This window comes from Macadamia integrifolia, chromosome 2 (genome assembly GCF_013358625.1).
Source record: "Macadamia integrifolia cultivar HAES 741 chromosome 2, SCU_Mint_v3, whole genome shotgun sequence".
In the NCBI taxonomy this organism is placed as follows: Eukaryota; Viridiplantae; Streptophyta; class Magnoliopsida; order Proteales; family Proteaceae; genus Macadamia; species Macadamia integrifolia.
Window position 1 is genome coordinate 23,422,043 of NC_056558.1, and position 13,432 is coordinate 23,435,474.

Below are 13,432 nucleotides of genomic sequence, written 5' to 3' on the forward strand. Positions count from 1 at the left end.
CCCCCAAAAAAAAAAAAAAAAAAAAAAAGAGAAAACTGAATCTTACTAAACAACCCACAAACTAGAGTCCAAACCTGAAAATGTCACTTTTTCTCCCAAGTTTAGGCTGGACTTTTCGAATAAGATAGGAAAAGGGGTTTGGTTCAAATTGGCTATAGAGCTGTGTATTTTTTCGACAATGAATGACATGCCCTCTAAAGCAAAGGAATTACTAACATTTTCTCAACTAAGCAAGGGTGAAATGAACTCCTGGCCCATGTCACAGCCATGAAGCAGTGGGTCATTGGAGTGAAGTTCATCACATGTAGTCCATGATGAGGTGAAATATATAGCACCATTTCAGCTCCCACCTTGGCTGTCGCACATAAAAAGTATTAACAATTTTCAGCCTCTTTTGCTAAACACCATGTAGCCTCTTTATACCATAGTTGTCACAGCGACTAGGCAACCAAAGGCATTGGAGGGGTGCCTAGGCGTGCGGTATATCGTTATATGTAATATAGAAATAATAATTTTATATAATTATGTTTATATGCATCTGGAAGCCATATCAGTGCAATATCATATAATTATTATACGAGTAATGACCTCATATGAGAAAACCAACATATAGTTAATAAAACATAGGATATAATATAAGTATATTCATCAAAAAATAAAACAATAAACATAAATCAACGTAAACTCATGAAGCACCAACAAGATGTGTTGATGCTCTGGACTCAAGAGAGCCTGGATGCCTAGGCGACGCCTTAGCAACTATGCGCCATACTTGACATGGTTTTTAAAAATACACAGAATCACCCTTCTATCTTTTGCCTCCTTATCTAATAATGCTAAAAAACTTGATGAATTTTTGAGGAGCGATCATAATAATTATTCACCAGTTTAGTGTTCTTAAGTTAAACCACTAAAATTGATTTAATAAAGGTACAGCATACAGAATATCACTCGCTTTTTTACTTCTCTATGGGACAAAAACAACTCCTCGCTTTTTTACTTCTTCCTTATCTATCATTGTTCGCTACCGTCTCACCTAAAAGCTCGAACTTGTAGGGAAGGGCAGCGTAAATGTATACATCAACACTCCCCTACACATGCAGGCCATCTTGGCACCATGCACGTGACACATATGCATGCCCACACATATGGCACTTCCTAGGAGTCGAACACTAGACCTCCATGCTCTGATACCATGTTCCCTACTGTTTCACCTTGAAGCTCGAACTTGTAGGGAAGGGCAGCGTAAATACATCAACAGTCATGACTACAAGCAATAAAATACTAAAAATAGAAGAAATAAATGTAAGCTAAATCTTAAATCCAAGTCTGTGACTTCTACAATTATGGGGAGCAAAAAGGATTGGTCCCTTGTTACAGAGATGAATAAGAGTATAAATTACCAGTTCATAAATTGATCCCCAAAAGTTCCTTCAAGACCCAACAACCCTCAAACGAAAAGACCCTATCTTTTCATTCCTCTTTGATGTAGTTACATGGAAGAACCATTTTAAGCCCCTCTAGAAGCCCAGATAACAGAACCAGTCTAAACATGGGTTTGATTTTAGTAAGGAATTAGAATTGGTTTGAACTGCTTTCGTTTCATAATTTGTTTCCTAGATTAGGCTAGTTTCCTATTTTAGTTGGTTTCCAATTTCATGTCTTTTATTTTCCCTATATATTGGCTGTGACCAATGGACAAAATTACAAAAGAGATTTGATAATGAATGAGAATTTGTTTGGTTTGTGCTCTTTGAGAGTGTGTACTGCACCCCCCCCCCCCTTTTCTCCTGCTACTCTGATCTTCAGTTTCTTCTCTAAGGGCCCTCCATAAAATATTTGTAATAAGCTCCTTGTGAGGCCAAAAAATATAATGAACTGATCAAAGTTTTTCTCATCGACGGAGAATGACTAGTGTCTTACACCTCCAATTTGCAGGTGATCTAATAGAGTTTTGGAAGGCAAATCAGAATACATGTTCATTTTTAGAAGTCTTATTGCAAATACATGGAGAGGCTGTAAATTGGACATAGTCTCTTCCCAATTCTGCATAACCTGTACTCAACTTCCACAAATAAAATGAAGGCACAAAATAAAACAAAATGAACTTACAGGTAATGCTTGAGTAACAAAAAGGGCATGCCCAAGGAATATTGCATCCAAGCTTGTCAGTCTGAAAAGCGTTAGTACATTGATTAGTTGAAAGTACAATTTTCAATCAAATTCAGTTAGAAAAGACACAAATTTCACAAAGCATTCAAAAATAGTTTCACCTGTTTTCAAAGAAAAAAGTCTGCTCCCCTAACCTTGTTGATAGTGCCTCATATGCAATTGCTGCCCTCTTATAAATCTGTTGATAAAATTTCAGTATGCTCATGAATGGTAACATTTACCAATAGGAGAGAAAGAGCCCTACCCATCTAGCGTTCCCACGCCCAGACAGAGCCCCTGTTTTCAGGGGGGTTGTGAAAAGATGCTCCTGCCCCCCTGAAAACAGAGGCTGTGTCGGGGCATGGGGAACAGACGGGTAGCGTTCCAACTCTGAAAAAATAGATAATGCAGATAGGGTGCAGAGGAAGACAATAGTCACACTACCTCAGCTTCTCTTCGCTCAGCATTGACTTTTGTAATGCCAAGCAGCTGCTTCACGGCATAAACTTGTTTGAAGTATAGAATCTTTCCAATTGGCCATGGGAGGTCAGAGTAATAAATCTTATGTGCAGTACTTCCATCAGACCCAACCCAGAGTTCGTACATCGCTCCATCAACAAGCCATGAGCTAATCATAGCCTTTGTTGAGACCCACTCAGGGATTGAGTGAGTTGGGAGCCCAGAGTCCAAATCAACAATGCCATCTTCTTTTAAAGTTTCCATGACCCCACCTTTCTCATTGTTATAGGCCACATAATTGCCATACTCAACATATGGTATTTGATCTAGCAAGATTTAAAACCAACAAAAAATCATGATGATGGTAGGTTATATGAGAAGCAATATTTGCCAACGCTGTCAAAGAAAATGCATAAGAACCTGAGAGGTAAATTGTTTTATATGCACCAAAGATGAAACATAGCATACCACAACATAAAGCAAATAATTTCAGATTTACTATTAACAATTTAATACTTGGATCATGGTTCAGATTGGTCCAGGGTGATACTAATCTGAATCGTTCTGGATCATAAATCCAAACAAGGCATTGGCTGATCCAAGGTGAAAAAAATGACGTAAACTGAGGGATCTGCTAGTGGTATATAATAGATCAAATCAGTCCCATCCATTTCCAATTTGGATCAAACAGTTTGACTGATATGATACCAATCTTTAGATTTATATTTCTAGTAGTATTGTTTTATTTTTTTAATTTTTTTCCTTTTTGTTTTTTATTATGCGACAACAGAACCGTAGTTATTTAATCACTTTGCTAGCTGAACTGTACTTTGGACATGTGCCTTGGTAGCCAACACATGTAGGTAAGGCAAATGAAAAAACGTGTAGCCTTGTTACATAGAATTTAAGTATTTCATATTAACTCAAAGACATACTTTATCAAAAGATTATGAGACAGGTGATGAGGATGAGGTAACGTTCGAACTTCGAAGATTTTGATGTGCCATGGCATGCAAGTAAAAGTGCAGAACAAATGCATGTTCAGGTAGATCAATCAATCAAATTAACCAGACAACAACAACAAACTCATCCTTATTCCAACTGAATGGGGTCAGCTATATGAATTCATGCAAAAATGAAATAGGAGCAATGAAAAAAAAAAATAAAAGTAAAAGGAAAGAAGCCCAATGCCAGCAAGTCAGGAAAATTTCAACTAAATGGGGTCGGCTACATGGATCCTTGCCCTCCAATCGGCTCTATCTGAGGCATGGTTCAAAATATCAACCATATCACAAGTGCCCGATACGATATAACAGGGTACTTTTGGAAGTCCCCAATTTCGACCGAAATTTTCAACCAACTCAATGAGTTTGACCATTTTGGTCCAACTAGCACCTTATAAAAGGGCTTGTTTTGTGGAAAACAAGCTCATTTTGCAAATATTGACTTCTCTCCTACCTATTTCAACGGTAAGAGGTGGGAAACATAGGAAATCAGCCAAGAAATTGAAATTTCTTCATCAATCTTTCATTCTACAATTGAATGTTACACAAGCAAAGTACATCTACCTAAGGAAGGGTTCTTGGAGCAAAAAAGGTAAAACCCCATTTTTCCCAAATATCATTTTTTTTTTTTTGGGCACAATGTACTTGGGCTGGGTTTCTTAAAACCCCAGCCCAATCCTACGGTCTCTTAAGTCTTAAATCAACCCAAGCCCTGCCCAACCCTAGGTCGGGCTAGGATATCTTGGTCCAGGCCCAACCCAGTCGGGTTTAGCCCAACCTAGCCTAGCCCTGATGGACCCGGATTAGGCTAGGTTTTACCCAATCTAGCTGAGCCCAATACTATTGGTTACTTGATCTTAATGCATTAAAGAGGCCAAAGACCAAAGTTTTTGCATATATGTAGACTGAAAAATAAAAGACTTTTTACAGATATTTTTTTTATAAATAACCATTTATAATTATTAACATATTTATATTATTATATAATTAATATATAGGGTAGGGTTGAGACCAGACCTCAACCTAGGCCCAACCCAACTCGACCTCGGGCCTTAAATTCTCAACCCTAGCCCACCCTATGGGCTGAAATCTCAGCCCAGGCCCTGTTCGGGCTAAGGGCGGGTTCGGGCTAACCAGGCTTTTCTGACACCCCTACTTGTAAATATAGTAAAATGATTTCAATTTTTATTATTTGTTTTGGATCGTCTACATTATGTTTTGTTTGTTTTAATCATGTATTTTCATTTTTAGCCAGTAACTTATATATGTAGTAGTAGCACAGCTTCAGCCAACGTACACTATCACTTTAGGTTTTTTTTTTTTTTTTCATGAAACTGATTCTTTGAATAAGTAAAAAAATGTCAAAACTAGAGCATACACAAAAAAATCTGACAAATAGTTCGACCCAGCCTTTGGGTCAACTGTATGCTTTGGTTATCGGCTCCATATAGACAGCTGTTATGGATGATAGATACTGCCAATATTCACTAGGATCTTATATATTTAGTTTCTTTTTACAGTGCTTGCTATTTGCTTGTCTTGATATTAAGTTAATAGCTAAATTCAAAGAAGTTTCTATTTTGATACTACTTACTATTTTTTAGTTAGCTTGGCAGCAAGGCATTCTCTTAACTTGTGTTATTTATCATTCTTATGGTCCCATAGTGACCTATAATCAGGGTTTCAGAACCCAGGGTTGCATCAGTCCCCTTCTGGATGGATTTGGCCAGGCTGACTTTTGTCGGGAGTTCTATGGGAAATCCTGGACCTTTGGGGGTGGGAACTTTGATTTGGAGGGGGTACCTCAAGAACGGTTATAAAGTTTACACAAAACCCATCGATAAGGGTGACTCAAAGAGGGAAGAAATGTTGTACTTGAGAATGGGGCCAATGGGCTTGAACTCGGCTTTGAGAGCTGGTTTTTAGCAATATGATGGTGGAAGGCAATGCTAATAATTTACTTATGTGATCAGATGGCTACACCAGGCCCTTCCAAGCAAACATTTCTTCTCAATGGGCGCCCTAGGACAGTAATGACATGGCTGATATGTTGGCTAAGCAAGGGGTAGTTCACCCAAGATAATGTTTCGGGGAAGCACACCTTGATGAGATTGTCTTTTGTTTTTTGGGCCTTGCTTGTATTCTTTTTCCTGGTTCTGCTTGGTGTAGTCAAGGGTTTAGATTAGATCTATTACAACTGTTGCAATTGTAGATCTAGATTTTTTGTTCTACAATAGAATTTATTCAGTTTAAGAAAAAAATTCCTAATGAAACAATATAGGAGTTGTTATAGCATATATGATAATAATGGATCTTTCAGAGTTGCAGAGGATAAAACCCTTAATTGAGGAATAATAGATTAATAAGGTGCCGAAGTAATGGCTACCAAAGAAAGACATTGATTTTACCAAAAGCAAAAGAAAACTGATAGTTTAAAAATTTAAGAAGACAATCCAGCACACAAAACAAAGTCAAAATAAAACATAAATAATGTGAGGCAAAAAACAAATGAATAATAGCTTGACAAGAAGTAAACAACCAACTCTAGAGAACAAAATTTAATGAAAAGTATGGCAATAATTAGAACCAAGATACCAAAATCAAAGGCACCAAGAGAAAAACAAAAGGGCATACCCAGTGCACGAGGCTCCTGCCACTGCAGGGTCTGAGGAGGGTCATAATGTAATGAGCCACCAAGAGAATGATCAATTAATTAATACCAATTAAAGAACAAATGCCAAATAACAAAATTTTAACCAAAGGGATCTAAAACTAAGAAAGTGGAGATGACTTCAGAACTGGTGACATCTGGGGTTATAACTTGGTTGACTGGATTTACCTACGGATGGTAGCTCTATGCATGAGCCACATAATGATTGTGAAAGGGTGAGTTATAGAAAGCGCTACCAATTACTAGATTTTGGAAGTGAGATTTGTGGTTTTGGGTGCTGATTTACTGTTGCCAAGCATATTGCTGAGACAAAAAAGAGGAGGCAATTTCATTATTGAAATTATGAGAAACTTCTTGTGCATTGGTCAAGATTTCCACCATTGATGTGCAAATGAGTCTGCCATAAACAGAAGCTTTGGTAGCGGGAATATGACCTGTTAAAGTAACACACAAAGCTCTTTCAGTACAATGGCTCTAGAGATCCAGTTGCAAGCAGTCTTTCTTCCATAAAAGTTTCCAATTGGGTTTTTTGGGACTGATGATGTGGGGTGGGGCATGTTTTAAAATCCCATGGTGTGGAAATTTGGGATATCTTCAAGAAGAATTCGAACTGATTCCTTTCTCTTATCTCATACAAGGTAATATAGTTCTAAGGAGTTTTAAAATCTCGTTGTATGCAAATTTGGAATATCTCTAAGAATGTGCTAATTTCGAGCCAGTGAGATCCGGTGGGAGATCAGCTTGCGATAGGATTGCAGGTAAGGAATGAATCAGATTTCCAAAGAATTTTAATAACAGAAAATTAAGGGATCAGATTCAGCCAAAATTCTGGTCAAAGGCTCTAATTGGATGGAAGAATATAATATAAGAAATCAGGCTTCATCCAATGGTCAGATCCTTAGGATCTAAAGATTCCTACTTGAAAAAGGAATTCCTAAATCTGAGAATTCATGAAAGGTTCAGACAAACCAGCATAGAGATTTATTTCCGTATCAAATAACAAACCTACTGATAATCAGAAATCTGAGAACAAACTTACAAAATAGAACTTGAAAATCGATTAGACTAAAATCAGACTTGTCATAGGAAAACAGGAAATTAGTTTGAATTTTAAAACCGTAAGACAGATCAGAACAAAAACCAATTGCTGTATGGAAGCAGAATTGAAATCCATGGTTAGAATTGAAGTTTCAGAAAATTCCTAATTGGTGTAAGTATTCAAGAAACCTGAAAAAAAAAAAGGACAAAGTTTTCCTTCACTGCTCAGTGAAGGAAGAGAGGGTCGTGATGTGGCCCCCCTCTCTCCCCATTTATATCTCCCCCACCTATTGTACGGTGTCGATGAGACATGGAAAACTGATGCACGTTCACCATGGCCTCAGGGAAACCTCATCCTATAATTTTTTTCCTAAGAACAGAATCAAAACTTAAGATTGATACAAAGAGAGGAGAGTTGCAAAAACTAACCTTGTTGTAATCAATGTAGAAGAAGCAGAAGAAAAGAGAAGAGAAGAAATCAGGTCTGAGATACAATCCCGTTGCCAAGCTCAACAGCTCCAAAATTCTTAAAAAGAAAAGCTCGAATTTTTTACTTAAAAAAATCCAATTGATGGGAGGGGGGGGGGGTAGTATAAAATTCCTAAATTGACCCATAAAAAAGGTTCAAGATTCCAGTTTCAACAGAAACTTTGAATGTCTCGTCTGGCCATTTTGTTTAGCAATTTCAGTGGTCAAATGGTCATATTTTGGCCCAAACTTCAGGGAGACCCTAATTAAGCATTTCTAAACATATTAAAACCTTTGGATTGTTAAAAATATACCCAAAATGGTATTTTGGTACCCTAGGTTGGCAGCGTACGCTGTACCATGTATAATTTCTCAAATATAGCCCATTCTACACATAAATTAGAATTATAAGACACAAATTTCAAATAAAACAACTATAATATGCACTAGGAATGAAGAAAAACCATTTAATATCAGAGCATGTTAAAGTGTTACAAGCACAAGCGTACTAGTGTTACAAGTAATCAAGTATAAGTGGACAAGTACAACTAAAGTTAAAACACCCCTACGAAACTGTTCACCCAACTTTATGTTAGTACCACATAGAATTTCGGGAAGAATCAAAACCTTTGGGGAAAAAAGGGTATACCTCTAAGTTTGAATCTTACATAAATCTTGCCTAGATGCGGGCTACCAAGTCGTACCTAGTTTTGTTTCAACCTTCACTGAAATATTATCCAACTAAATGGGGTTGGCTACATGGATCAGAGCAAAGAAAAAAATAGACTTAACACAGGCCTCTTAAAAACTATTAAGTATCCTGATCTAAGTATTTAACTCAAACACTTAACTCTTAATCATGTACTAACTTTACCACCAATTCATGGGTTTATAAATTAGGCCCTTACAATGAAACCCAAGAAAATGAAAGCCCGATCTATAATATAACTACCCAAAACTTATTTTCATCCCATAGGACTGCCACAAGCACTTTATGGGCCTCCCAAGCTTGTGCCTAGGTCTCCATACAGGATGACATTGGTCTAACCACTCCAATGCAACTGTATCAAGAATATGGACCAATTCCTGCTTCTGATCTCGTACAAGGTGGTATCGTTCTAAGGACAGGTTTTGTGAAGATATTTTGGCACTGATTTGCCCCTTTCTGCTTCTTTTTCCAAGAATATGAAATCTGGTGATGATAAGAATGACTGTGTTCAGCAGTATATCCGAGTTTGTAATGGATATGTCATCTAAAACTTGTTGTTTCAAAGAAACTTGCTGCAATGGGAGATTAGTGATTTAGAATGTTTGCTACAATCTCTTCATATTGTACGTGTTGGTGTATCAGGAGCAGATTGCAGACTTTGGAACAATGGTGTGAAGGATATGACACAACTTCTCCTGGCACTTTTGGAGTTATTTTGTGGGTTTGTTTGGTTTTGAATGGCCCTGTAAGTATGTAACAGTTGACATTTCTATTTTATTTATATTGATTGACCCAAGAGATCAGAATCCAACAGCATTGGTTTCACGGAAATTGACTACAAATGGTTTGTAGAGTGAAAGAACTATAGACTTCTTTGAACTAGATATGGAAGTTTACCCAAATTGGTTGCCGTTACTGGATCATATTTTATGATATGGCCAATGTGACAAAGGAGTTGAAGGGAGTTGAAGGTTGGAAGGTTTGCCAAGAGGTGATGCTCTTGGAGATCATTTGTGACAGGCCACAAAGAAAGATTTTTCCCATTGACTGCACAGTGTTAGATAATGGGTATTTTATTCTTTTTCTATGTCCATATTCATTTTCTCTTCTACATAAAATTTCTTTCTTTTTTCCTATCGAAACCATTTGTCTTTTCAAATATCATGAAGTAAATCATCATACTCAGTATCCTAACAATCTAGAAACAGCAGGGATCAAACTAACAAGACACAAGGATAGGCACCAGCTCCAAATACCAAGAATGAATGATACTTAGCAGTAAAAACATTTCTATCTGACAAGACAATGAAAGATAGCCATAAAAGGACAAACATCATTCTCTAGCAAGAAATTCAGGGGACCCAAATATATATGGAACAATCATTTCTAACACCACAGCCTACGCCAATGCCAATTACCAATGTAAAGGAAAATCGTTCAGATACAATGGAAGGAGAAACCCAAATCAGGTTGAATTACATATTAAAGGAGAAACAAAGAAAAAGATAGAGAAAAAAGAAGTTACCTGAATCAGGTTGAATTACATTGAGCTGCAAATCGAAAGGCACGTTAGCCAATCTGAGATAACAGTAAACAGGCAAGCAGGCAGGACAAGCTGTTGGGAGACCAAAACAAGCTTTCCTTGCAACAAGAACAAGATCCTTAGCCTTCTCTTCATCCATGTAGGCTCTCTCTCTCAATTTCTAAATCACCCAAAAATGAAAAAAATAAAATAAAAAATAAGACACTAAAGGTTGGCGACAACCATGGCAAGAACTTGGTACCCTAAATCTCCTCCCTTGTCAGTCACCTTCTCTTCTACCTAAGCCCTTGCCTCTTCTCCGAATCCGACACACAGCCCCAGAATCTTGACAACTATATGGCTTCCCAAAGACAGGAGATCCCCACTCGTTTCTCCTCCACCCCTTAAGGCCCAAGTCCACTGTCCACGCCTCTTTCCCGCTACGCGCGTCTGACCTTTGAGTACTATCTGGCCGGTAAAACCCCAACAGCGCTAAACCTTCACTCCTTTGTACACTGCCGAAGTTAGGGCTGTCAATGGGCTTAAAACTCGGCCCATTTAACTCAGTCTAGGTCTAGCCCAGTCCAGCTTTGATTGACCTTGATTGGGTCGGGCTGGATCGAGTTGGCCCTAATTGATCATGGCAGCCCTTGTATATTATCATTTGAATGAGAGAGGCCATTACTCTACTCTTTCTAAGACTTTGAAAGCCAACAATGCAGATTAAAAAAAAAGTAATAAGGATAAATATGAGTGGTGTGATGATAATAAGGTGTTGATAATGAATGGAGACATTTAAAAAAAATCTGAAATTTTATATGTTAAAGAAGGAATGTAATATATACATATTGTATATAGCACTATAATATGTTTATCATTACCCCCAACAAAAAACAATATAATATATTTATCATATACATAGGATTCAATTGGGTTGGGCCGGGCCGGCCTCAACCTAGGCCCGGGCTGGCTCCACGTCGAGCCTGAAAATTCCAGCCCAAGCCCATCCTGTGGGCTGATCACTTAGCCCAAGCCCTAAGCAAGCTTGGGCGGTTTGGGGTGATTGACAACCCTAGCCAAATTTTCAACGACCTAATCCTACCAGCCAAATTAAAAAGCTACATATGGAGAGAACTTGAAGATGGGCACATGATTGATTTAGGGTGGTTTTTCCCATCCAATGGTCGATTTTGTCCAAAATGCCCTTCTTATGGCTCATGTTTTGATTGTTATTATTGCTCAATGGCTGCTTGCAGAGTATCTATGTGTGTCAATTGGTTCGATTTTGGTTCCGTTCAATATATAACATGTGGACTCTGACAGGTTCCTATTTTTCAAACCAGAATGAAACCAGCTTGATACGGCATGTGGAAACCGAATAGAAGCCTATTTTTCAAACCAGAATCGAACCGGATTAGTTCGATTTTTATTCAGTTCTTTATTCTGTTCAAACCGATTGTTTAAATCCTGAAACTGAAAATAAACCGAACCAAGAAAAGGTTTCAGAATTTGAAATCAAACTAAGCCGACTTATTTCCACTCGGTTCGCATTCCAACGGCTAGTTTCGGTTCTAAACTCCAAGAACACAGAATGTATTTCCCTCTACTCGTTTTTAGCAACTCTCATAAAGCGATACCCAAGAGAATCTTGATAAAATTGGAAAGAAGCCCAAGTCTTCAATTTTAAGAAACTCATCTTCCGAATCTTGGAACCCAATTTCTACCACCCAATTTAAGAACTACCCAAACCCTCTTTCGCATTTAAAAACCCTTCCCTCAAAGATCAAACTTTGATTTTCTTCTTCTTCTCTTAAGTAGCAGTGAAGTAGCAGAGCATCTTCTAGTAAGGAAGAAAAAAGATGGCAAAGTGTTTTGGAGGTCTCGGAAGCAAACCCAAGAAGAAATGTTCATCTTCTTCCTCATTCCGACCTCTTCTCTGCAACTGCAATCTTGACGGCTCTGTGTTCTCACCACTTAAAGGTTTTTATCTGTAACACTTTCTAATCTCTTTATTGATTTTGTTTTTATTTGTCAGATTATTAATTAACCCAGTATCTGATTCTCTTTTCCCACTTCATGGGTTTTGAAATTGGATAAAGTTGATCCGTATACAGACCTTACTGGTCTTATTCCAAGCAAAACCAGAGAGAAAAACAGAGTGACCATTATTCAATTCGTCTTAGAACAGATTATTTTCTCAATATGAAATTTAGAAAACCTAGTCTGATCGTTTAAACCAAAGCCATGAAGTTCTAAAGTCTTGATGTTTGTCGATCTATTATACGAACTTGATAGAAACTGAATCGCTGTTTCAACTTCAGTTTTACATTTTCCCCCTCTTGTGGTTGTGGTTCTAAAATAGGTATTGGATTGGTCGAATCAGCCAATTCATATAGGTATCAACAGGGTTCCTAGGTTGGGAATCCTTCTGGGATCAATATACCGATTTCAAAATCCATGCTTGGGGACAGGGGAGGTGTCTTCTCTGGGTTGAACCAAAAAATACAAGAGCCATTCAAGAGAAAACCCTAGGAAACTGAAATTTCAAATAGAGAAAGAAATGTGATCTGTTTAAAAACTCTACTTTCATGCTAACATCATCATCTACATTAGATTTCTAAATGGATTATTAGCTAACAAAGAATGTTGCTTGTTTGGTTTTGTGTTTGCATTGTGAAGGACCAGCAAGATCAATTAGAGATGCCCCACCTGCACACTATGTCTTGAAGATTCTTTCATTTTCAGCACTTACAAAGGAATATAATTCATCGGTCTTTGAAGCCGGAGGCTACAAATGGTAAGCTAATTTTTTTTGAACTTCTTCTCCACCGTTGGCATTGTCATCAGCAGAGAAGCAAGATACTTTTGACATCATATTTCATCATAGGGCAAGTGTTTTTTTTTTTTTCAGAGAGTGGCCCCTGGACCCAGAAACAGGGGGCATGTGGGTCAGGGGCTGCTCTCAGACAAGAAAACTTTGTCCCTTCATTATGGAAGGAAAAAGTGTATTAATAAGAATTTTGTCATATTATTGCATACAGGAAGTTGTGCATCTATCCAAAAGGGAACAAACATGAAAAGGGAGAAAATCATATTTCCATATACTTGGTCATGGCAGATTCCAATTCATTAGCTCTTGGTTGGGAGGTTAAGGCCAGCTTCCGGTTCTCCTTGTTTAACCAAATCCATTGCAATTACTTGACAGCTAAAGGTAAATTCTTAATTAGGGTCCTTAATTGATTAATTGAGCCTCATTTCCTTAAGCTAATTCTGTTTATATCTAAGCCTTTTCATTGATATATACTGTTAAACTTCATCAGTTCATGGGAGACATTTCAATGAGATCAAGAAAGAGTGGGGTTTTGCTCGATTCATTTCCCTTGGCAGTTTCAGAAAATATTCCAATGGAT

The 13,432-nt window shown here is 37.7% G+C and overlaps 2 protein-coding genes across 4 annotated transcripts in view; one reads left to right on the top strand and one right to left on the bottom strand.

The window, feature by feature from the left end:
- Positions 1 to 10,500, bottom strand: part of LOC122072302 (mitochondrial outer membrane import complex protein METAXIN) — a 13,549-nt gene extending 3,049 nt beyond the window's left edge. Inside the window, exons 1-4 of one of the 3 annotated variants that reach the window (XM_042636893.1) lie at positions 10,026 to 10,500; positions 2,596 to 2,936; positions 2,274 to 2,350; positions 2,113 to 2,173 (exon numbers count right to left, since the gene is read on the bottom strand). In XM_042636893.1, the coding sequence (XP_042492827.1) occupies positions 2,113 to 2,173; positions 2,274 to 2,350; positions 2,596 to 2,936; positions 10,026 to 10,182 (636 nt within the window). In that variant the 5' untranslated portion in view covers positions 10,183 to 10,500. The remainder of the gene's footprint in view (positions 1 to 2,112; positions 2,174 to 2,273; positions 2,351 to 2,595; positions 2,937 to 10,025) is intronic. The other 2 variants (XM_042636892.1, XM_042636891.1) reach the window with 2 other exon arrangements.
- A 1,194-nt stretch (positions 10,501 to 11,694) lies between these two features.
- LOC122064595 (ubiquitin C-terminal hydrolase 12-like) lies at positions 11,695 to 13,431 on the top strand (the record flags this gene model as incomplete). The annotated part of the gene is made up of 4 exons (XM_042628324.1): positions 11,695 to 12,002; positions 12,702 to 12,819; positions 13,064 to 13,233; positions 13,343 to 13,431. Coding segments are annotated over exons 1-4 (498 nt in total), but the record flags the coding sequence as incomplete, so codon positions are not given.
- Between the last annotated feature and the right edge of the window lies 1 nt (position 13,432).